Below are 26,641 nucleotides of genomic sequence, written 5' to 3'. Positions count from 1 at the left end.
ATTATATCATCTAAAAGAATAAAATACTTTTAGGAATAAATTTACTAAAATAGTGCAAACTTATAGTCTGAAAACCATAAAATGTTGAAAAAAATTAAAGAAGATCTAAATAATTGGGAAAACATTCCATGTTCGTGAATTTGAAGACTTAACATTATTAAGGTGGCAGTACTCTCCACACTGATCTACAGATTCAGTGCAGTCCCTATCACAATTTTAACTGTTCCTTTTTTAGAAATTGTCACGCTGATCCTAAAATCCTCATGGAATTGCAGAGCACAGAGGATAGCCAAAACAATCTTGAAAAAGAAGAACAGCATTGGAAAACTTACTTTTTCTGATTTCAAAACTCATTACAAAGCTAAGTTAATCAAGACAGTGTGGTTACTGGCATAAGAACATACATACAGATCAATGGAATTCAATGGACATTCAAGACATCAACCCTTAAATTGATAGTCAATTGGATTAATACAGCTGTGCCAAGACCATTCAAGAGGGAAAGGATAGTCTTTTCAACAAATGGTGCTGGACTCCTGGATTTCCACATTCGGAAGAATGGTGTTGGACCCTGACTTTGCAACGTACATGAAAATTAAAAGAATCAAACACCTAAATGGAAGAGCTAAATCTATAAAACTCTTATAAGGAAACACAGTAAAAAATCTGTGGGACCTTGGATTAGAAAACATTTTAGATATTACACCAGAAGCAAAAATAATCAAAATAAAATAACAATTTTAAACATTTAAAAAGAATCGAAGGAAATAAATTGGAATTCATCAAAATTGAAAACTTTTATACATCAAAGTACACTATCAAGAAAGTGAAAAGACAACCAAGACAATGTGAAAAAAAAATTTAGCACAACGTGTATCTGGTAAAAGTCCACGATCTTTAATAAATAAAGAATTCTTACAACTCAACAATAAGTTGGGGGTAGGGGGAAATTGAGACTGAAGTACTAATAGGTGTAGGGTTTTTTGCAGATTATTGGAATGATCTATAGTTAGACAGTGGTGATGTTTGTACAACATAGGGAATATACTTAAAAACATTGAAGTGTGTACTTTAAAATGGTGAATTATATGTTATGTGAAGTATATCCCAATTAAAAACAAAAAAACACTATTTAAAATTATAGGGGGTAATAAACATTTAGAAATAACCAAAACCTTCAAGAGTTTACCAGCAAAAGAACAGCAGTTAAGAAACTTTTAAAATATGTGCATCAGGATAAAGAAAAATGATCTCAGGACAGAGATACAAGAAGGAAGGTTTGCCAGTAAATTGCATGCACATACAGATAGAGATTGACTTTATAAAGTGATTTTGATATGTGTGAGTTTGAACTGGACAATAATTTAAAATTCTGAACAGCAGCATGTAAGTCAAAAGGTAATGATTTGATCATATTGTTTTGGAAGAGGGTTAGGATATTATTTAACTTTACACTGGGTTGACGGCACATGGCAAAATTTTAAGCACAACAATGAAAAGAAGAGGTGGATATTTTTTCCAATCAGTAGAGAATAAAAAACTGGGTATAAGGAAAACAACACAAATGTCTCTAGGCCATGCCATTGTTGTTGCTAGATGCCCTTGAGGCAGTTCCAACTCACAGCGACAGTATGTACAACAGAGCGAAACACTGCCCAGTCCTGTGCCATCCTCACAATCATTGTCATTTGTGAGCCCATTGTTGCAGCCACTGTACCAGTGCACCTCGTTGAGGGTCCTCCTCTTTTTCACTGACCCTCTACTTACCAAGCATGATGTCTTTCTCCAGGGACTGATCCCTCCTGATAACATGTCCAAAGCTTGTGAGACATAGTCTTACCACCCTTGCTTCTAAGGAGCATCCTGGTTGTACTTCTTCCAACACAGATTTGTTCATTCTTCTCGCAGTCCATGGTATAGTCAATATTCTTCGACAACACTACAATTCAAAGGCATTAATTCTTCTTCAGCCTTTCTTATTCATTGTCCAGCTTTCACATGCACGTGATGCGATTGAAAATACCATGGCTTGGGTCAGACGCACCTTAGTCTTCAAGGTGACATCTTTGCTTTTCAACACTTTAAAGAGGTATTTCCCGTCTTTGGGTTTCTTTTTTTTTTTTTTAATTTTTATTGTGCTTTAAGTGAAAGTTTACAAATCAAATCAGTATCTCACACAAAAACTTATAAACACCTTGCTACGTACTCCCAGTTGCTCTCCCCCTGATGAGACAGTCCTCTCCCTCCCTCCATTCTCTCTTTTCATGTCCATTCCACCAGCTTCTAACCCCCTCTACCCTCTAGTCTCCCCTCCAGACAGGAGATGCCAACGTAGTCTCAAGTGTTCACCTGATCCAAGAATCTCACTCCTCACCAGCATCCCTCTCCTTCCCATTGTCCAGTCCAATCCCTATGTAAAGAGTTAGCTTTGCAAATGGTTCTTGTCCCGGGCCAACAGGAGGTCTGGGGGCCCTGACCACCGGGCGGTCCTTATAGTCTCAGACCATTAAGTCTGGTCTTCTTATGAGAATTTGGGGTCTGCATCCCACTGCTCTCCTGCTCCCTCAGGGATTCTCTTTTGTGTTCCCTGGCAGGGCAGTCATAGGTTGTAGCCAGGCACCATCTAGTTCTTCTGCTCTCAGGCTGATGTAGCCTCTGGTTCCTGTGGCCCTTTCTGTCTCTTGGGCTCATAATTACCTCATGTCCTTGGTGTTCTTCATTCTCCTTAGGTCCAGGTGGCCTGAGACCAATTGATGCATCTTAGATGGCAGCTTGCTAGTGTTTAAGACCCCAGATGCCACTCTCCAAAGTGGGATGCAGAATGTTTTCTAATAGAATTTATTATGTCAATTGACTTAGATGTTTCCTGACGCCATGGTCCCCAACCCCCGCCCCTGCTACACTGGCCTTCGAAGCATTCGGTTTATTCAGGAAACTTCTTTGCTTTTGGTTTAGTCCAGTTCTGCTGACCTTGCCTGTACTGTGTGTTGTCTTTCCCTTCACCTAAAGTAGTTCTTACCTACTATCTAATTAGTGAATACCTCTCTCCCACCCTCCCTGCCCCCCGCCTCGTAACCATGTACCCATGAAAGAATATTTTCTTCTCTGTTTAAACTATTTCTCGAGATCTTATAATAGTGGTCTTATAAAATATTTGTCCTTTTGCAGCTGACTAGTTTCATTCAGCATAATGCCTCCCAGATTCCTCCATGTAATGAAATGTTTCACAGATTCCTCACTGTTCTTTATCGATGTGTAGTATTCCATTGTGTGAATACACCATAATTTATTTATCCATTCATCTGTTGATGGGCACCTTGGTTGCTTCCATCTTTTTGCTATTTTTTTTTTTTTTTTAAGCAGTGCTGCAATGAACATGGGTGTGCATGTATCTGTTCCTATAAAGGCTGTTATTTCTCTAGGATATATTCCAAGGAGTGGGATTTCTGGATCACCTGGTAGTTCTATTTCTAGCTTTTTAAGGAAGCAACAAATTGATTTCCAAAGTGGTTGCACCATTTTACATTCCCACCAGTAGTGTATAAGTGTTCCAGTCTCTCCACAACCTCTCCAACATTGATTATTTTGTGTTTTTTGGATTAATGCCAGCCTTGTTGGAGTCAGAATCTCATTGTAGTTTTGATCTGCATTTCTCTAATGGATAATGATTGTGAGCATTTCCTCATGTATCTGTTAGCTACCTGAATGTCTTCTTTAGTGAAGTGTCTGTTCATATCATTTGCCCATTTTTTAATTGGTTTTTTTGTGTTTATGTAGTTGAGTTTTTGCAGTATCATAGATTTTAGAGATCCGGCGCTGATCGGAAATCTCATAGCTAAAAACTTTTTCCCAGTCTGTAGGTAATCTTCTTACTTTTTTGGTGAAGTCTTTGGGTGAGCATAGGTGTTTGATTTTTAGGAGCTCCCAGTTATCTACTTTTTCTTCTGCATTCGTTATAATGTTGTGTATACTGTTTATGCCATGTATTAGGGCTCCTAACATCGTACCTGTTTTTCTTCCATGATCTTTATTGTTTTAGATTTTATATTTAGGTCTTTGTCCATTTTGAGTTCGTTTTTGTGCATGGAGTGAGGTATGAGTCTTGTTTCATTTTTTTGCAGATGGATATCTGGTTATGCCAGCACCATTTGTTAAAAAGACTGTCTTTTCCCCATTTAACTGCTTTGGGGCCTTTGTCAAATATCAACTGCTCATACTTGGATGGCTTTATGTCTGGATTCTCAATTCTGTTTCATTGGTCCATGTATCTGTTGTTGTACCAGTACCAGGCTGTTTTGACTACTGTGGCGGTATAATAGGTTCTAAAATCAGGTAGGGTAAGGCCTCCCACTTTGCTCTTTTTTCTCAGTAATGCTTTACTTATCCAGGGCTTCTTCCCCTTCCATATGAAGTTGGTGATTTGTTTCTCCATCTCATTGAAAAATGTCATTGGAATTTGGATCGGAATTGCATTAAATCTATAGATCACTTTTGGTAGAATAGACATTTTTATGATGTTAGGTCTTCCTATCCATGAACAAGGTATGTGCTTCCACTAATGCAGCTCTCTTTTGGCTTCTTGTAGAAGTGTTTTGTAGTTTTCTTTGTATAAGTCTTTTACATCTCTGGTAAGATTTATTCCTAAGTATTTTATCTGACTGTAAGTGCTATTGATTTGGTGATTTCCTCTTCGATGTTCTTTTGGCTGATGTAGAGGAATCCAACTGATTTTTGTATGTTTATCTTTTTTTCTGATAGGCTGCTGAATTCTTTTGTTAGTTTCAGTAGTTTTCTTGAGGATTCCTTAGGGTTTTCCATGTATAAGATCATGTCATCTGCAAATAGAGATACTTTTACTTCTTCCTTGCCAATCTGGATGCCCTTTATTTCTTTATCTAGCCTAATTACTCTGGCTAGGACCTCCAACACAATGTTGAGTAAGAGCAGTGATAAAGGGCATCCTTGTCTGGTTGCCAATCTCAAAGGGAATGCTTTCAGGCTCTCTCCATTTAGGATTATGTTGGCTATTGGCTTGGTATAAATGCCCTTTATTATGTTGAGGAATTTTACTTCTATTCCTATTTTGCTGAGAGTTTTTATCATGAATGAGTGTTGAACTTTGTCAAATGCCTTTTCTGCATCAATTGATAAAATCATGTGATTCTTGTCCTTTGTTTTATTTATACGATGGATTACATTAATTGTTTTTCTAATGTTGAACCATCCCTGCGTACCTGGTATAAATCCCACTTGGTCATGGTGAATTATTTTTTGATATGTTGCTGAATTCCATCGGCTAGAATTTTGTCAAGGATTTTTGCATGAGGGATATAGATCTGTAATTTTCTTTTTTTCTGGTGTCTTTACCTGTTTTTCGTATCAGGGATATGCTGGCTTCATAGAATGAGTTTGGGAGTATTCTCTCCTTTTCTATGCTCTGAAATACCTTCAGTAGTAGCAGTGTTAACTCTTCTCTGAAAGTTTGGTAGGACTCTGCAGTGAAGCCGTTCGGGCCAGGGCTTTTTTTTTTTATTGGGAGTTTTTTTGATTACCTTTCCAATCTTTTCTTTTCTTATGGGTCTATTTAGTTGTTCTGCCTCTGTTTGTGTTAGTTTAGGAATGTGTAGTGTGTTTCTAGGAATTCAACTATTTCTTCTAGGTTTTCTAATTTGTTAGAATACAATTTTTGATACTAATCTGATATGATTCTTTTAATTTCAGTTGAGTCTGTTGTAATATCACCCATCTCATTTCTTATTCAGGTTATTTCCTTCCTCTCCTGTTTCTCTTTTGTCAGTTTGGCCGGTGGTTTATCAGTTTTGTTGATTTTTTTCAAATAACGAACTTTTGGTCTTGTTAATTCTTTTAGTTGTTTTTCTGTTTTCTATTTCATTTAGTTCTGCTCCAATTTTTATTGTTTGTTTTCTCCGGTGCCTGAGGGTTTCTTTTGTTGCTCTCTGTTTGTTCAGATTATAGGGATAATTCTTTGATTTTAGCCCTTTCTTATTTTGGATATGTGCATTTATTGATATAAATTGACCTCTGAAGAATGAAGAACACCAAGGACACAAGGTAATGAAGATCCCAAGAGACAAAAAGGGCTACATGAACCAGAGACTACATTATCCTGAAACCAGAAGATCTAGATGGTGCCCAGCCACAACCAATGACTGCCCTGACAGGGAGCACAGCGGAGGACCCCTGAGGAAGCAGGAGAGCAGTGGGATACAGACTCCAAATTCTCATAAAAAGACCAGACTTAATGGTCTGACTGAGACTAGAAGGACTCTGGTGGTCATGGCCCCCAGACCTTCTGTTGGCCCAGGACAGGAACCATTCCAGAAACCAGCTCGTCAGACATGGATTGGACTGGACAACGGGTAGTAGAGGGATGCTGGTGAGGAGCGAGCCACTCAGATCAGGTGGACTCTTGAGACTATGTTGGCACCTCCTGCCTAGAGGGGAGATGGGACGGTAGAGGGGCTTAGAAGCTGGCAAAATGGACACGAAAAGAGAGAGTGGAAGGAGGGAGTGGGCTATCTCATTGAGGGGAGAGTAACTGGGAGTATGTAGCAAGCTGTTTATAAGTTTTTATGTGAGAGACTGACTTGATTTGTAAACTTTCACTTAAAGCACAATAAAAACTATTAAAAAAAAATTGACCTCAGCACTGCTTTCACTGTGTCCCAAAGGTTCTGATAGGAAGTTCTCATTCTCATTGGATTCTATGAATTTCTTTATTCAATCCTTAATGTCTTCTATAATCCAGTCTTTTTTGAGCAGGGCATTGTTCAGTTTCCAAGTGTTTGGTTTCTTTTCCCTGCTTTTTCTGTTATTTATGTCTACTTTTATGGCCTTATGGTCAGAGAAGATGCTTTGTAATATTTCAATGTTTTGGATTCTGCTAAGGCTTGCTTTATGACCTAATATGTAGTCTATTCTAGAGAATGTTCCATGTGCACTAGAAAAGAAAGTATACTTGGCTGCTGATGGGTGGAGTGTTCTGTATATGTCTGTGAGGTCAAGTTGGTTGATTATGGCATTTAGATCTTCCGTGTCTTTATTGAGCTTCTTTCTGGATGTCCTGTCCTTCACCGAAAGTGGTGTGTTGAAGTCTCCTACTATTATTGTGGAGCTGTCTATCTCACTTTTCAATGCTGATAGAGTTTGTTTTATGTATCTTGCAGCCCTGTCATTGGGTGCATATTTAATATGGCTATATCCTCACGGTGTATTGTCGCTTTAATCATTATATAGTGTCCTTCCTTATCCTTTGTTGTAGATTTAACTTTAAAGTCTATTCTGTCAGAAATATTGCCACTCCTGCTCTTTTTTGATTGTTGTTTGTTTGATGTTTTTTTTTCCATCCTTCGAGTTTTAGTTTGTATGTATCTCTAAGTCTACGGTGTTTCTCTTGTAGGCAGCATATAGACAGATCTGTTTTTTAATTCGTTCTGCCACTCTCTGTCTCTTTATTTGTGCATTTAGTCCATTTACATTCAGCGTAATTATGGATAGGTATGAGGTTTTTTTTTTTTATGAGTTTAGTGCTATCATTTTGACGTCTTTTTGTGTGTGTTGTTGACAGTTTCTTTTTCCCTCTTTTATGTGCTGAGTAGATTATCTTTACATATTGTCGTTTCCTCGTATTTGTTGTTGTTGATTTTGTTTCTGCTGAGTCACTATTTTTTTCTTGTGTTTTATTTTGATGTGTAGGATAGTTTTGCGGGGAAACCCTGGTGGCGTAGTGGTTAATTGCTATGGCTGCTAACCATGAGGTCGGCAGTTCAAATCCACCAGGCACTCCTTGGAAACCCGATGGGGCAGTTCTACTTTGTCCTACAGGGTCACTATGAGTCGAAATTGACTCGACGGCAGTGGGTTTGGTTTTTATGAGTAAGGATAGTTTGTCTTTCTTGTAGTTACCTTATCATTCACCCCTGTTTTTCTAAATTTAAACCTAAATTTTATTTCTCTGTATCGCCTTGCCTTCCTCTCCATATGGAAGATCTATGACTACCTTTTTTAGTCCTTCTTTATTGTTTTAATATTGTCTTCTTTTATGTAATAACATCGCTGTTTCCCTGTTTTGAGCATTTTTTTTAATCTTGATTTTTTTGTGTGTGTGATTTCCCTGTCTGGGTTCACATCTAATTGCTCTGACTAGTGTTCTAGTCTTGGGTTGATACCTGATGTTATTGATTTTCTAACCAAAGAACTCCCTTTTGTATTTATTATAGTTTTGGTTTGGTTTTTATGAATTCCCTAAAGTTCTGTTTATCTGGAAATGTCCTAATTTCACCTTCATATTTGAGAGACAGTTTTGCTGGATATATGATTCTTGGCTGCCAATTTTTTTTCCTTCAGTTTTTTATGTAAGTCATCCCATTGCCGTCTGCCTGAATGGTTTCTGCCGAGTTGTCCGAGCTTATTCTTATTGACTCTCCTTTGTAGGTGGCTTTTCATTTATCCTTAGCTGCTCTTAAAATTCTCTATCTTTGGTTTTAGCACGTTTGATTATAATATGTCTTGGTGACTGTCTTTTAAAATCTACCTTATGTGGAGTTTGATGAGCATCTTGGATAGATGTCTTCTCATCTTTCACGATATCAGGGAAGTTTTCTGCCTACAAATCTTCAACAATTCTCTCTGTATTTTCTGTTATCCCTTCCTGTTCTGGTACTCCAGTCACTCACAGGTTTTTTCTTTTGATAGAGTCCCACGTGATTCTTAAGGTTTCTTCATTTATTTTAATTCTTTTATCTGATTTTTCTTCAAATATATTGATGCCAAGTGCTTTATCTTCAAGGTCACCAATTCTGCCTTCCACTTGCTCAATTCTGCTCCTCTGACTTTCTATTGAGTTGTCTACTTCTATAATTTTATTGTTAATCTTCTGACTTTCTTATTCCTGTCTGTCTACGGATTTTTCCAGCTTATTAAATTTTTCATTATGTTCCTGACTAACCTTTTTAATTTCTTCAACTGCTTTATCTGTGTGTTCCTTGGCTTGTTCTGTGTATTGCCTCATTTCCTTCCTGATGTCTTGAAGGGTTCTGTATATTAATCTTTTGTATTCTGCCTCTGGTAATTCCAGGAATGCACTTTCATCTAGAAGATCTCTTGATTCTTTGTTTTGAGAGGTTGCTGAGATGATCATGGCCTGTTTTTTTATGTGACTTGATATTGGCTGTTGTCTCCGAGCCATCTATAAGTTATTGTATTAGTTTATTTTATGTTTGCTTTCTGTGTCGTAGCTTCCTGCTTTGTTTTGTTTTGATATGCCCAAATGGATTGCTTAAGTGAGCTAGCTTGATTATTTTCACCTTTGGAGCTCTGATGTCCTGTCCCCAAATGGCTAGAGCTGTTATCAGGTATATCAATATAGGAGTCCATTCACTTTTCTTGTATGACTTCAGCTCAGGTATCCAGGTAGCTGATCAACAAGTGTGTGGTACCGGCTCTGTCCTACAGTCCTAGAGGGGCAGGGGTGATTGGTGTAGGTACCAGTATCTGGTTGCAGCAGGGTGTCATGCTCTGAACAATTCAGGAGGCTAAGAATCATCCCCCAAGTGTCTCTGAGGAAAGGGTGACTCTCTTCCCTAGAGTGTATAGGTGGGTGGGTTCTGCATACAGTCCATAGGTGCCCAGTGTTTTTGGTTGTAAGGTCTGGGAGGTACCAGTTACCCTTGGACCCCTGTCGCAGGTAGCTGGGTTACCTGAGTGGAGCCACCAGTCCTTAGGCCCCTGATGTGGACAGGTGAGGACCCTGTTTAGTAGGCAAAGCAGTGTCAAACATCAAACAACCACCTCTCTGCCACACAGCTGAAAGAGTTGTAGTCTGCCAACAAGGGCCTATTCCCCTGAAATAGGTCCACACAGGTTCATGCAGAGGGGAAAGGTACTCAAAGTCCATGGACCATTTATGCCTGAACAGGAGCCGCTTCTGTCCTGAGCTCCCCCAGTTAGTGAGCTGGCAAATTATCTTTTCCCCCAATTGCAAATTTATTCCTTCTCAAAGGGCGGGAGGATGGCTCTAGGCACTCAACAGGGCCTATCTCAGGCCCAGGGAAATCTGCCGCTGAAGCCGGCTTGGGAGCAGGGGGTGGGGGGATGCGTTAAAATATATGCAAGTACTTAGCTTTTGTCAAGAACACTGTTCTTCTCTGGTTCTGGAGGTTTGAGTACACTGTGTGGCTGGCTGCTTTTCCCTGAGGAAACTGCGGCCGAACGCTAGTAGCAGCCTGCCACAGCCTCTCCTGGGAATGGTGCCTCAGGGCTCCCGGCGATTCAGGTCCTGTAACTCCTCTCCACTTCTGAACTGTCTCTTCCTCCCCCTGCCCCTTAGTTCATTTTCTAACCTTGCCTTTGGTGTTCAGGGCTCCTAGCTTGTCATAAATATACTCGTTTCACTTGTTTTCTCAGGTCTTTGACATAAGAGGGCTCACCAGAAGCATCTGTCTATTCCCCTATCTTGGCCCCGCCTTCATCCTTTGATTTCTTGACTGCTGTTTCTGTGGGTGTTGATTGTGGATCAAAGTAAAATGAAATCCTTGACAACTTCAATCTTTTCTCCGTTGCTTATTGGTCCAGTTGTGAGGATTTTTGTTTTTTTATGTTGAGGTATATAATCCATGCTGAATGCTGTGGTCTTTGATATTCATCAGTAAGTGCTTCAAGTCCTCTTCACTTTCAGCAAACAAGGTTGTGTCATCAGCATTAAGACAGGTTGTCAATGAGTCTTCCTCTAATCCTGATGCCCCATTCTTCTTCATATAGTCCAGCTTCTCGGATTATTTGCTCAGCATACAGATTGAATAGGTACGGTGAAACTATACAACCCTGATGCATACCTTTCCTGATTTTAAACCATGCAATATCTCCTTGTTCTCTTTGAACGACTGCCTCTTCATCCGTGTACAGATTCCTCATGAGCACAATTAAGTGTTCTGGAATTCTCAGTCTTCAGAATGTTATCCATAATTTGTTTTGATTCACATAGTCAATAAAACACAGGTAAACATCTTCCTGGTATTCTCTGCTGTCAGCCAGGATCCATTTGACATCAGCAATGATACTTTCATTCCATGTTCTCTTCTGAATCCGGCTTGTACTTCTGGCAATCCCCTGTCAATATACTGCTGCAGCCACTTCTGAATGATCTTTGGGCATGACCCCATGCCATAGAAACTGCGTAAAAACACAAGGACTAATATAAATAAGAAACTATTGTATTATAAACAAGTACATTATATATTAATAAGTACAATAAATATAAATGGACCATACTTGCCAGTTAAAAATAGAATTTGTCAGATTGCATTAAAAACCTAGCCTTGTTCTATTTAGTAAAGGTGCACCTAAAGTATAAGAATGTTGTGAGTTAAAGAATAGAAAAATAGGAACTGGGTGCTATCAAAAAAAGAAGCTTACATAGCTATATTAATATAAAAATATACTTTAAGACAAAAATGATTATTAGGCATAGGTCAGGTCATACATTTAAGAAAGTTTTAATTCACTAGCAAGATACTACCATTCTAGATTGCATGTTCTGAATAAAATAGCTTCAAAATACGTAAAGGAAAAATTGATGGGATATCAGGGAGAAAATTACAAACCTGCCATTTTATGAAGACTTTAACATACCTGGAAACCCTGGTGGTAGAGTGGTCAAGTGCTACAGCTGCTCACCAAAGGGTCATCAGTTTGAATCCACCAGGCACTCCTTGGAAACTCTATGAGGCAGTTCTACTCTGTCCTATAGGGTCGCTATAAGTTGGAATCGACTCGATGGCACTGGGGTTTGGTTTTGGGTTTAGTTAACACACCTATCTCAGTTATGAAAATGTTCATCAGAGAAAATAATTAGTGAAGATATACAAGGTTTGCATTGTATAGCTTGCAAGCTTGAGCTTATGGAAGTATACGGAACGTTGCACCCAACAGTGAAGAGTGCATATTCTTTTCAAATAAATATGTAATGTTTATAACAAGCTTATGTTATCCTAGTTAGGATAAGAACAGATTAAGCCTTCAGAAAGGACAGGGAAGTTCATAAAGAGCAGAACAGAAATCAGTGAAATGGAAAAATTGAAAATAATAGGGTCAACAAAGTTTTGTTCTTTTAAAATTAGGAATAAAATAGGCAAACTCCCCAGATTGATTAAGAACAAAATACAGAAAACGCAAACAACCAACATAAAAGATGTAAAGGAGGCATTCTTATAGATAAAACAAATTAGAAAAGATAATGAGGGTGCTTTCAAAAATTAAATTTAAATAACATGATAACCCAGAACTAAAACCATTCCTGAAGCCAACTCTTCAGACAAAGATTAGACTGGACTATGAGACATGAAATAATACCCATGAAGACTGTGCTTCTTAGTTCAAGCAGATAAAAACACGAGACTAAATTGGCAGCTCCTGTCCTGAAGCAGGATCAGAAGGCAGAAAGGGACAGGAGCTGGTTGAATGGACATGGGAAACCCAGGGTGGAAAGGGAGAGCGTGCTGTCACATTGTAGGGATTACAACTAGGGCCACATAACAACGTGTGTATAAATTTTTGGATGAGAAATTAACTTCAACTGTAAAGTTTCACCTAAGCACAATTAAAAATAAATAAGTAAACAACATGAGAAAATTCCTATAAAATGCATAACTTCTCAAAACTGAATGAGAAGAAACTGAAGCCTGAATGGTTGTTTAAGTGTGAAAGAAGTTTAATCAGTAAAAACTCTTCCGACCAAGAAAACTCTAAGTGAAAATGCTTTACAAGTACATTCTACCAAGTAACACATCATTCCAGCCTTATACAGACTCCTAGAAAACAGTGGAGGCGACGATCGTCTCTCATTCTTTGAGGCCTGTGCAATCTTCATTCCAAAAGAAAATAATGAATATAGGAGAAAGGAAAATCACTGGCCAGTCTTAGTCATGAATGCAGGCGTTTAAATCCTAATTAAACCAAATCCAGCTTTGTATAAATATACAGTATGTTCATGCAGGGGGAGGGGCGTTGTCCCAGGAATGCAAGACTTGTTCATTATTGTAAAATTTTCTTAAATATGGTTCATTGATAGTATAAAAGGTGAAAACTTTATGATCATTTCAGTAGGTGCAGAAAATTCAGTAACTCAATTAAAAAAAAAAATTATCAAACAAGGAGTAGAAGATTTCTTAACCTGAAAAATGTATCTTAGAGACCCTGCAGCTTTACTTACAAAGCTAACGAACAGGCAAATCTGAACACCATACTTCACTGGCATGTATGTGAGATAGAACAAATTGTGCAGAAGCAAGAGAATGGTAAACACACAGTTCAACAGAGTGGTTATTTTATACATATTTAAATGTCATACCAGAATCTTTTTAAATAAAGAATATTTTCAAGTGAACGAGATTAGGATGGTAAAAACATGTCTGCCTCCTCTCCAAAACCTTGTTCAGACACACAGACTGTGAAGAGGAGATACCAATTTCATCTTCACTGAATTTAGGTTCCATGAGTTTCTATAGCTGTACTCCATAGTACTGATGATGGGCTGAGAATGGAAATCAATGGATTAATCCCACGCAACATGCTTTCAGAGCAGGCATAGCAGGTAGGTCAGGAGTTGAGTGAGGATGCTGGTGAGAGTGATTGAAGTGAAGGAAGTGAGTGGATCTGGGGTGGTGGGCTAGGAGAAAATAGAGAGATTGAAGAAACGGAGATTAGAAGACGCTAAGTGCCTTTTTTTTTTTTTTCCATGGGTGGGGTCGGGGCAAGCTGCACATGGGGTAGAGGTGGCGCTCACTGGAGTTGAGGTCAAGGAGTTGTGAGCCACTGTGTCCAGTGGTTTTCCACATGAATAATGACGTCACCTAATGATTGCAAGAGTCAGTTAGGAAGATGTCCTATGTGAAGAAAACATGCATTAGTAGATATATGACCCTTGAATGCAGGAGACTGGAAGACAGACTTACAGATAATTGATACAATTCCTCTGCTGTTTCGGAGGCAGGAGTCGTTCATTATAACCTCCTCGCCTTCCCTCCCCCACCCCCCAATCCCAGCCAAAGCCACCCCGAGATGCCTCTTTGCTTTGCCAATCCATCGCTTTGCTCCTGGGAATGGTACCTATTAGCCAGGCCAACCATGAGCCTCTTTCTTCCTGCTGTCTTCTGTTAATCAATTTAAATTCCGTAATTTGCACTAATTTGCACATATTAGATTTCTTTCAGGCTTTCTCCAGCCTTCAGCAGCCACTAGAGACACAAAGACACTGAGCTGAATGTTCCAATATCTCATATCTCTTTTAAATCCTGTCTGTAAAACATAGGCCAGTGATTTCATCAAGAGTTAGTATTCTGAGTTGACTTCCTTTAATTTTATTTTTTCAGCTCACTCAGTGGTTGAAATTAAGACTGTATGATTATTTGCTCTCCAACATTGTTTATAGAGGAGTTTGTGCCTTTTTTCCCAAGCATTGTGGTTTCTAACAGATTCCCTTAACCTTCGTGACCTCTCGATAATCTGTATTGTCCTTAACTCTGGAGCCGCATCCCCACTGGAATGTGCTGATGTCTCTCTCAAGTCATGCAGAGGTGAATGCTGCACCTTCTGGCTGGCGTCTCCACCTGTCCTGCTGCAGTGAACATCTCCAGGGTGCTGCTGCCGTCTGCCAGGACCACTCCCACTGGTCTAGAGGGACGGAACTCTCAGCCACCCTGAATCTCCTCGTGGAGTGATTACGTCTGTGTCATACCAGACATGGATTCTGGAAAGATGTCTACTGAGGACTCGCCTGGATCCAGTGCTGCTCAGAATTTACATTAATGCCATGAAATAAAGAGACCATTCACCTGTCAGTTTTTGTTGAAGATGTAGTACAGTTACTACAGATGATTTGGGGAAAAGGTGTTAAATTTCAGTACTATGTAATTCGACCTTAATATAAAGAACAAATGGATTCAATGCAGTCAGACTGATCTCAAAGGTATATGTAGCTTTCAGAAATTATATTTAAACAATAATTAAGAAGTATCAAGTACATCGTAATTTTTTTTCTTTTGCTTATACACGCTTATCTTTGAACAACTTTGCCATGGGTTAACAAAACATAGTGAGGAAGATAGAAAGGATTACTATGAGTTCGTATTTAGTAAAGACAAAAATTAAAATAAAGTTAAACCTATTTTATTCTGATAGAAATTATGACATCTTCAGCAAGAAAAAAATGGTTATTCATTTCAATAATGGTTAGTGAAAATAAAGAATGACAATCTTGTTAATAGTACTTTTTTTAATTTTATGGTAAAATATAACAAAAAATTGCCATTTTAAGTGTGTAATTCAGTAATATCAATTACATTTACCATGTGGCACAACCATCACTACTATTTTCAAAAGTTTTTCATCACTCCAGCACATTCTCAGTATCCCTTAAACGTTAGCTTCTCATCCTCCCCTCCTCCCAGCCCCTGGTAACCCCTAACCAACTTTGGTCTGCACGTTTGCCTGTTCTAGGTATTTCATACAAGTGTGATCATTCAATATTTGTCCTTTTGTGTCTGATTTATTTCACTCAGCATAGTGTTTTCAAGGTTCATTCATTTCATACAGGTATCGGGATTTCCTTTCTCTTTATGGCTGAGTGGTATTCTGTTGTAGGGACAGGCTACATTAGGTTTATCCGTTCATCTGTTTATGGACACTTGGGTTGTTTCTACCTTTTGGCCATTATGAATAGTGCTGCAGTGAACGTTGGTGTACAAATATCTGTTTGAGTCCTGGCTTCTAGTTCTTTTGGGTCTATACCCAGGATACAATTGCTGGGTCATATGGTAGTTCTGTGTTCAACTTTTAAAGAAACGGCCACACTGTTTTCCTCAACAGCCGTCCTATTTTACAAACCCTCCAGCAATGGATGAGGGTTCCAATTTCTCCACATCCTCACCAACACGTGTTGTTTTCCATTTCTCTGATAATAGCCATCCTAGTAAGTGCTACGGTTGCTAAACAAAGGGTTGGCAGTTCGAATCCGCCAGGCACTCCTTGGAAACTCTATGGGGCAGTTCTACTCCGTCCTATAGGGTTGCTATGAGTCGGAATCGACTCGAGGGCACTGAGTTAGTAGATATGAAGTGATACCTCACTGTAGTTAAGGGTGTTGAACATCTTTTCATGGGCTTTTTTTTTTTGGCTCTTTGCATATCTTCTTTGGACAGATGTCTATTCAAGTCCTTTGCCCATGTTTTAATTGAGTTGTTTGTCTTTTTGTTGTTAAGTTATACTTCTTTATGTATTCTGGATGTTAAAGTCTTATCAAATACATGCTTACCAAATACTTTTTCTCATTCTGTAGGGATAAAAGGACTCTTGCTTAAAATACAGAGAGAGAAAAACTGGTCACTGAATGAACATGATTATCATAACTGAATTAAAAAAAAAATTTTTTTAATTCTAGATAAAGGAATTGAAACTACTTTATAAACTTTCTGTTTAAGAAAAACCACGAAAGATTTGAAACTAAGCTTTCAAATATCCTTTGATGTTGTAACACACAGTAATTTCTTCTTACAAAAGAAAATATGTAAGAAGATGCAAAACCACCTAATCATTGTTTTAAATTGACAGGATGAAAATAATTAATATTAAAACACTCTACAAAGGAGAATGGCAGAAGTAAAAAAATTTATGGATCAAAGACCTAAATATAAAGCCAAAAGAAATAAAGATCATAGGAGAAAAAAAAAAAGAGTCAATGCCAGAGGCCCTAATACATGGCATAAACAAGATACAAACCATAACTAACAATATGCAAACACCAGAAGATAAGCTAGATAACTGGGATCTTCTAAAAGTTAAACACTTTTGCCCAACAAAAGACTTCACCAAAAGAGTAAAAAGAGAACCTACAGACTGGGTAAACAAAATTTGACTATGACAAATCCGACAAAGTTCTAATCTCTAAAATCTCCAGGAAAATCCAACACCTCTACAACAAAAAGACAAGTAATCCAATTAAAAAACGGGCAAAGGAAATGAACAGACACTTAACCAAAGAAGACATTCAGGTGGCAAACAGATACATGAGGAAATGCTTGTGATCACTAGGCATTAGAGAAACGCAAATCAAACCAGAATGAGATACCATCTCACCCCAACATTGCCAGCAGGAATCAAAACAGAAAGTAACAAATGTTGGAGAGGCTGTAGGGAGATTAGAACTCTTTTGTACTACTGGTGGGAATGCAAAGTGGTACAACCATTTTGGAAAATGATATGACGCTTCCTTGAAAAGCTACAAACAGAAATGCCATATGATCCAGCAGTCCCACTCCTAGGAATATATCCTAGAGAAATAAGATTCATCACGTGAATAGACATATGCACACCCATGTTTATAGCAGCATTATTCATAATAACAAAAAGATGGAGACAACCTAAGTGCCCATCAAGAGACAAATAGACAAACAGATGATGTTACGTACACACAGCAGAATATTATGCAATAATACAGAACAATGATGAATCTGCGAAACATCTCACAACAAGAATGAACCTGGAGGGCATTATGCTGAATGAAATAAGTTAATCACAAAAGGACAAATATGGTGTGAGACCACTATTATAAAAACTCATGAAAAGGTTTATACACAAAAAGAAACAGTCTTTAATAGTTACAAGGGAAGGGAGGGGAAAACACTAAATATGCAATAAATAAGTGGTAACTTTGGTGAAGGGAAAGAGCACACAATACCAGGGAAGCCAGCACAACTTGACCAAGGCAAGGTCATAGAAGCTCCATAAACGCATCCAAACTGCCTAAGAGATAGAATTATGAGGCTGAGGGCTAGGGACCATAGTCTTGGGGAACATCCAGCTCAACTGGCATAACAGTTTATAAAGAGAATGTTCTATGTCCTACTTTGGTGGTCTAGGGTCTTAAAAGCTTATGAATGGCCATATAAGATACTCCACTGGTCTCACCCCCACTGGAGCAAGAGAGAATGAAGAAAACCACGCACGAAAGATTAGTCCAAAGGACTAATGGACTGCAACTACCACAGCCTCCACCAGACTGAGTCCAGCAAAACTGGATGGTGCCCTGCTACAAACACCAACTGTTCTGACAGGGATCACAATAGAGGGTCCAGAATAGAGCTGGAGAAAAATGCAGAACAAAATTCTAACTCACACACAAAAAAAAAAAGACCAGACTTACTGATTTGACTGAGACCAGAGAAGCCCAGAGAGTATGACTCCCGGACACCTTTTTAGCTCAGTACTGAATTTACTTCTGAGGTTCACCCTTCAGCCAAAGATTAGACAGGCCCATAAAACAAAACAAAACTAAATGAGCACACCAGCTCAGGGGGAAGGACAAAAAGTCAGGAGGCAGTAGGGAAGCTGGTAATGGGGAACTCAAGATTGAGAAGGGGAGACTGTTGGCATATCATGGGGGTGGCAACCAGTGTCACAAAACGATATGTGTATTTTTTAATGAGAAACTAATTTGTTCTGTAAACCTTCATCTAAAATAATGTGAAAAAAAAAGTCAGCATAAAAAGTGAAAGTTGCACAAAGCTTTTTAAATTACTATAATGTACAGCATCTGTCAGTTTGTCATAGTATGAGGGCTTGCATGTTGCTGTGATGCTGGAAGCTATGCCACTGCTATTCAGATACCAGCAGGGTCACCCATGGAGGATAGATTTCAACTGAGCTTCCAGACTAAGACAGACTAGGAAGCAGGACCTGGCCATCTACTTCTGAAAAGAATTAGCCAGTGAAAACCTTATGAATAGCAGCGAAACATTCTCTGATATAGTGCCAGGAGGTGAGACACTCAGTTTGGAAGACACCCAAAACACAACTGGGAAAGAGCTGCCTTCTCAAAGTAGAGTCGACCTTAATGATGTAGATGGAGTCAAGCTTTCAGGACTTTTATTTGCTGATGTGGTACCATTCAAAATGAGAAGAAACAGCTGCAAACATCCATTGATAATGGGAACGTGGAATGTACGAAGTATGAATCTAGGAAAATTGGAAATCATCAAAAATGAAATGGAGCTCATAAACCTCAATATCCTAGGCATTAGTGAACTGAAATGGACTGGTATTGGCCATTTTGAAGCAGACAATCATATGGTCTGCTATGCCGGGAATGACAACTTGAAGAGGAATGATGTTGCATTCATCATAAAAAAGAACATTTCAAGATCTGTCCTGAAGTACAACGCTGTCAGTGATGGGATAATATCCATACACCTACAAGGAAGACCAGTTAATACAACTATTATTCAAGTCTACCCACCAGACACTAAGGCCAAAGATGAAGAAGTTGAAGATTTTTATGAACTTCTGCAGCCTGAAATTGATTGAACATGCAATCAGGATGTACTGATAATTAGTGGTGACTGAAATGCAGAAGTGGAAAACAAGAAGGATCAGTAGTTGGAAAATATGGGCTTGGTGATAGAAACCATGCCAGAGATCACAGGATAGAATTTTGCAAGACCAATGACTTAATCATTGCAAATACCTTTTTTCAAACAACATAAATGGCAACTATACACGTGGACCTCACCAGATGAAATACACAGTAATCAAATCAGCTACATCTACGGGAAGAGACAATGGAAAAGCTCAATATCATCAGTCAGAACAAGGCCAGGAGTGACTGTGGAACAGACCATCAATTGCTCCTATACAAGTTTAAGTTGAAACTGAAGAAAATTAGAACAAGTCCAGAAGAACCAAAGTACAATCTTGGGAGTATATCCACCTGAATTTAGAGACCATTATCAAGAACAGATTTGACATGTTGAGCACTAATGACTGAAGACCAGTCGAGCTGTGGAATGACATCAAGGACATCATACATGAAGAAAACAAGAGGTCATTAAAAAGGCAGGGAAGAAGAAAAGACGAAAGTGAATGTCAGAAGAGACTTGGAAACTTGCTCTTGAATGTCAAGTAGCTAAAGCAAAAGGAAAAAATGATGAAGTCAAAGAGCTGAACAGAAGATTTCAAAGGACGGCTCTAGAAGACAAAGTATTGTAATGACATGTGCAAAAACCTGGAGTTAGAAAACCAAAAGGGAATTACACATTCAGCATTTCTCAAGCTGAATGAGCTGAAGAAAAAATTCAAGCCTCGAGTTGGAATGTCGAAGGATTCTGTGGCGAAGGTACCAAACGATGCAGGAAGCATCAAAAGAAGACGGAAGGAATACACAGAGCCACTGTACCAAAAAGAATTGGTCGACATGCAACCATTTCAGGACGTAGCATATGATCGAGAACCAATAGTACTGAAGATAGAGGTCAAGCTGCACTAAAGGCATTGGCAAGTAACAAGTCTCCAGGAATTGGCTAGATACCAACTGAGATGTTTCGACAAAGGGATGCAGTAAGTACTCACTTGTCTATGCCAAGAAATCTGGCATAGATTTGGCCAACCAACTGGAAGAGATCCATATTTATGCCTATTCCAAGAAGCGTGATCCCACCAAATGAGGAAATTATCAAACAATATCATTAGTATAATGCACAAGTAAAATTTTGCTACAGATCATTCAAAAGTGGCTGTAGCATTATATCCACAGGGAACTGCCAGAAATTCAGGCTGGATTCAGAAGAGGACGTGGAACCAGGGATATCATTGCTGATGTCAAATGGATCCTGGCTGAAACAAGAGAATACCAGAAAGATGTTTACTTGTGTTTTATTGACTATGCTAAGGCATTCGACTGCACGGAACATAACAAATTATGGATGACGTTATGAAGAGTGGAAATCTCGGAACACTTAATTATGCTCGTTAGGAACCTGTACATAGATCAAGAGGCAGTTGTTCGAACAGAACAAGGGGATACTGATTGGTTTAAAGATAGGAAGGGCATGTGTCAGGGTTGTATCCTTTCACCATACCTGTTCAATCTGTATGCTGAGCAAACAATCCGGGAAGCTAGACCATATGAAGAAGAAAAGAGCATCAGGATTGGAGGAACGCTCACTAACAACCTGTGTTATGCAGATAACACAACCTTTCTTGCTGAAGGTGAAGAGGCTTGAAGCACTTAGTGATGAAATCAAAGACTACAGCCTTCACCATAGATTACACCTCAACATAAAGAAAACAAAAATGCTCACAACTGGACCAATAAGCAACATCATGATAAACGGAGAAAAGTTTCAAGGATTTCATTTTACTTGGATCTGCAATCAGCACCCATAGAAGCACCAGTCAGGAAATCAAACAGCACATTGCATTGGGCAAATCTGTTGCAAAAGACCTCTTTAAAGTGTTAAAAAGCAAAGATGTTACCTTGAAGACTAAGGTGCACCTGACCCAAGCCATGGTGTTTTCAGTCACCTCGTATGCATGTGAAAGCTGGATAATGAATAAGGAAGACTGAAGAAGAACTGATGCCTTTGTATTATGAATTACTGAATATACCGTGGACTGCCAAAAGAAGGAACTAATCTGTCTTGGAAGAAGTACAACCAGAATGCTCCTTGGAAGCAAGGATGACGAGACTGTATCTTACATACTTTGAACATGTTATCCGGAAGGATTAGTCTCTGGAGAAGGACATCATGCTTGGTAAAGTAGAGGGTCAGCAAAAAAGAGGTGGACCCTCAACGAGATGGATTGGCACAGTGGCTGCAACAATAGGCTCAAGCGTGAGAACAATTGTGAAGACGGTGCAGGACTGGGCACCGTTTCGTTCTGTTGTGCATAGGGTCCTATGAGTGGAACTGACTTGACAGCACCTAACAACAACAGCATAGTGTACGGTACACATTGTTTTGTGTATGTACATACATTGGGATGTAGAAAGTGTATCATAATAAACAATATATATTATGCAGTAAATCTGCAAATATAAAAAAGATAAGTAAACAAATTTAAAGATTTTGTTTTATTAAAATATTGTTAGTTTATAAAGATGCAGTATGAAACATAATATTATAAGGATTCTTTTTTTAATGATCTGTGGTAAGTTACTTAATTATTTAATCCCTTATTTCTTATGCTTAAAAATGAAAATGATGATATGTGCCCCTGAGAGTTCTTGTGAGAATCGGGTATTAAATGTAGATTAGAGAGTTATCACCTAGGTGTTGGCATGTGGTGTTTTTCTTTATTGATGATGTTATTATGATCAGTGTCAATTTCCTCATTGTTATCATCACTTTCACGTGACAGACCTTGAGAAGTAAGTAAACATGAAAATCATAAGCAAGAGGAAGGATTTATCTTGATCATTTTTTTACCCCCAGGGTTTAGCACAATGCCTGGCAACGATATACACACTAAATGTTTGCTCAATTAATGGAAAAATATGAATTGAGCTGGAAACCAAGTGACAAAGACCAGTTTGGAACTTAGATGTATGTAAAGAAGTATGATTGATTAAGCTGACAAAGGATATTAGAGCCATATTGTAGATAGCTTTAAATTTCAGTTTGAGGAGTGTCTTAGTTATCTAATACTGCTATAACAGAAATACCACAAGTAGATGGCTTTAACAAACAAATTTATTCTCCGACGGTCTAGGAGGCTAAACATCCAAATTCAGGTGCCAGCCCCAGGGGAAGCCTTTCTCTGTCTGTCAGCCCTGGGGAAAGGTCCTTGTCATCAATCTTCCCCTGATCTAGGGGCTTCTCAGCACAGGGACCACTCGTCTGAAGGATGCACTCCATTCCTGGCTCTTCTTTCTTGGTGGTAATGAGGTCCCTTTTTTCTCTGCTAGATTCTCTCTTTTATATCTCAAAAGAGATCTACTCAAGATATAACTTGAAACTGTAAATTGAGTCCTGCCTCATTAACATAACTGCCTCTAATCCTGCCTCATTAACATCATAGAGGTAGGATTTACAACACATAGGAACATCACATAAGATGACAAAATGGTGGACAATCACACAATACTGGGAATTATGGCCTAGCCAATTGGACACCCATTTTGACAAGAAGTTTATGTAGTTTGATAGGCAACAGGAAAGTACTGGCAGCTGTTGAGTGGGGAAAGTGATAAGAGTGGGCCTGTGGTTTAGATTTATCAAATAGCCAAGCATAGAAAGGACTGGAGTGAGAAAAGATAGTACACACAGTAAGTACTGAGTGTCTGGACTCACCTGATGACAGTGGAGGGTAGAAAGGAGGAAAACGTGAGAATTAACAATTAAAATGAGCAGGGCTTGACAACAAAGGACATACATTATTTTCTGCATCTTGTCAAAGAGAAGAGATTTTGTGAGCCAGGGATTTGTAGAGTCTGCGTGACTAGAATATTAGGAGGAACAAATTTTGAGAGAAAAGCGATTGGGTTTTAAAATGCTAAGTGTGAGGGGTTGGTCTTATGCCCAGGTGAGAGGTACAGTAGGCGGTTGTAGGCACAGACCTGGCAGTGTGTGGGAGGGGCAGTTAGAGAGGATCGTATGGCAGGGATGGTTGGATCTACAGTCGACCAAATCATCAAAAAATGACATTGAGAACTCACCAAGGACAAAACCTTGCAGAACACCTTCTAATGAGCAGCAGACAAAAGAGATACGAACAAGGAGAGAGAGAGAGAGACACTAGTCAGAAAGAAAGGAGGCGGACCAAAGACTAAATTTCAAAAAACCAAAGCAGAAGAGCGTGTCAAGAAGACAATTTGGAGCCACAGAGAACTAATGTTCTCATTGGACAACAGAGGGTGTACGATTAGGGTCCAGAATTGAAGGGGCGTCCTCACGGGTGCCTTAGGGACACTGCCTAAGGATGTACATTAGAAAGGCACACTTTGCTGTTAACTCTGAAAAAGATAGAGTGAGGTAAACATGAAGTTATTAAATGTAAAACTGATTGCTTCATTGTGCACCATTTCTGATGCTTTATTTGAATATAATTCAAATGGGTTCTTATTGTTCATTTTGTATAATTTGTATCATATGGCTTTAAATTATCTAATTTCGAAATTCAAGAAACGAGAGTGCCCCATGGAAACAGGTATTCTCTCTACTAATGGAAGTGAAAAACGGTACACTGTGGGGCAATTTGACTAAAACCTATTTGTAATGTACAACAGTTAACCTTTCTCCAAGCAGTCCCTACTCTGGGAATTTATTCTACAGGTATATCTGCACATGTACAAAGTGGCATATGGACTAGTTTATTTATTGCAGCATTATTATTAATAGGAGAAGATTGGAAAGAACCCAAGTGGTCTTTTGGGAACTGGCTCAGTAAGCTCTGGCATAGCCACACGACGTGCCTTACAACAACCACCGTTTTTTACCTCTTGTGATTCACTGTGTTGCTTTGGCTCAGCAAGCAGTTGTTTTCCTCTGTGCAGGCTTGTCTTGGATGTAGGTACTTGGAGGTGGGCTGAGGCTCAGCTGGGCCTGGGGCCTCAGTGCCTGTATTCTTGTCCTGGAGGCTCTTCCAGTGACTTGGGTGTGTCCCAGCATGTCTGTCAGAGTCCAGGAGAGTTCCAAGAAGGAAAGCAGCCGCCGCAGGTGCCCTGTGGCCTAGCCTCAGAAGTCACTAGCATCCCTCCTGCTGTGTTCTGTCGGTCACAGGAGGCCAGATCCACAGGGTGGGAAAATAGAGTCCATGTTTGAGTGGGACAATGACACAGTCACACTGCAAAGAAACATGTGGCATGGGAGATATTGTACAGCCGTTTCTGAAGAGAGCCTCCACCTCAGGCTATAGAGGAAATAGGAAGAGGCTGTGTGTAGATGTGATTATCTCCAAAACATGGCACTAAGTGAAAAAAAACCAACCCAGTAAATGGGTGTATATACTAACATTGGTGTGAAAAAGTAGAGGTAAATAATACATTTGCCTGTTCTTATACAGTGAACCCTGTGAGAGCCGGAACTCCGTGGACTCCCTTGTTTTTCCAGGTCTTGCAAGCTTTCCACCTCTGCAGACTTACCACTTTTCTATCGCTCATTTTAATAGAAAATATTTGTGTTTTCCTTCTCTGACAGGTTTCTGCCTTACACAGATTCTGGCTTTCGCAGGTTTTACTGTATGTATAGTTTAAAGTTCTCTGAAAACACACACAGTGACCCAACAGTGCTGCCTGTCAAGCTGGAGATTTGGTGGATGGTGGATGCACTGAAAGGCTTTTCACCGTGTGTCATATTTTACTTTTGAATAACAATGACAATATTTAAATTAAAACTTGCACTGTTACCAAATATCTTACCCCATGGTTGCACTTTTTAAACCTTATTGCACTGTAGTTCCATCTTAGAATCTTAGTATTTAAAGGAATTTTTTAGTCCTATCTACATTAATTAAAGTAATAATTCAGTCTATAGATTTCCTAATACCTGGTCATGTAGCTTTTGTGTGAAAATTTACTTTCAGGAGAGTGGATTTTGTTGCTAAACCATTTTTAAACGCCCCGTCAAAAATGTATGATGAACTAACGTCATTTAATTAACAAAATCACCGGTTCCCAGGGTACATTATAAGGGCATTGCTATAGCAGTTTTAAGGAGTCCCTGCGTGGCCGAGCAGTTAAGCACTGGACTGCTAACAGCAGTAACAACCGTTTGATGGCATATTTCTGTATTTCCGATTTCATCCAATTATAAGTTGCTGCAAACAGTTAAGGGCTTGACAACTAGCCCAGGGTCGGCGGGTCTAACCCACTCAGAGGCACCTGGGAAGACAGGCCTGGCGATCGGCTTTGAAGGGTCCCAGCCTTGGAGACCCCTTGGAGCAGTTCTACTCTGCATACGTGGGGTCGCCATGATCCAGAATCGACTGCACAGCAGCCAACAACAACAGGAAATTTAAAATGTATTAAATAATTTTGGAATCTATCTTAATGTATGATTTATGTGTAACTAATATAACTAATATTTATAATGGGAAACCCTGGTGGCGTAGTGGTTAAGAGCTACGTCTGCTAACCAAAAGATCGGCAGTTCAAATCCACCAGAAGCTCCTTGGAAACTCTGTGGGACAGTTATACTCTGTCCTATAGGGTCGCTTCTGAGTCAGAATCGACTTGACGGCAACGGGTTTTTTTTTCCAGTATCTATAACGGCAGAACTTGATTATTGAAAACAAATCAGACGCCAAATCTATTACGAATGATTTCAGAAGCACTCTTCTGTTTAGGTTGCTCTGCCATGCCATGAAGGACCATATTGTGCGTGTTGCAAACGAAGCTGAGTTTATTTTGAACAGACAGAGAGCGGAGGACGTACATAAACATGCGGAGTTCGAGGTAAGGTTTGGGATGGATGAAATTCTGCTTTTCTCTTAAAAACGAACTCTCAGTCCTCTGTAACCTTACGTAAGCAGTTTTTTTCTTTAAGAGGAAAGTTTCACCGAAGGCATTCAGTCTCTGCTTGTAAAATCTTCGGTAAATGTCAGACAGGGAGCACAAGTTTATTTTCACCTCATTCACTAAGTGAAGAAAATGCCTCTCTGATGTGCTTGGGAGGCTAAAGGGTTTTCTTAACTTCCTGTAAGATTAAAGACAAATAAAATTTGATAATACAATTACTTTAGTGATTTTTGAACTAGCAGAGTTTTATACACAGCACTAGATAGATATGGGTATAATAAGCAGTTATATGAAGAAACTCAGTTTTACTAAAAATGCAGTAATTTTTTCTGCTTAGTA

General features: G+C 39.1%; 1 protein-coding gene across 5 annotated transcripts in view; it reads left to right on the top strand.

Annotated features, from left to right (window-relative positions):
* NBEA (neurobeachin) overlaps positions 1-26,641 on the top strand; it is a 914,947-nt gene that overhangs the window by 499,853 nt on the left and 388,453 nt on the right. For all 5 annotated transcript variants that reach the window (XM_064269920.1, XM_064269919.1, XM_064269917.1 and 2 more), the window contains one exon: positions 26,131-26,239. In XM_064269920.1, coding sequence (XP_064125990.1) covers positions 26,131-26,239 — 109 coding nt within the window. The remainder of the gene's footprint in view (positions 1-26,130; positions 26,240-26,641) is intronic.

This window comes from Loxodonta africana, chromosome 17, assembly GCF_030014295.1.
Source record: "Loxodonta africana isolate mLoxAfr1 chromosome 17, mLoxAfr1.hap2, whole genome shotgun sequence".
NCBI classification, from domain to species: Eukaryota; Metazoa; Chordata; class Mammalia; order Proboscidea; family Elephantidae; genus Loxodonta; species Loxodonta africana.
The sequence above is the reverse complement of the archived record's forward strand: the minus strand, read 5'-3'. Positions and strand labels throughout refer to the sequence as shown.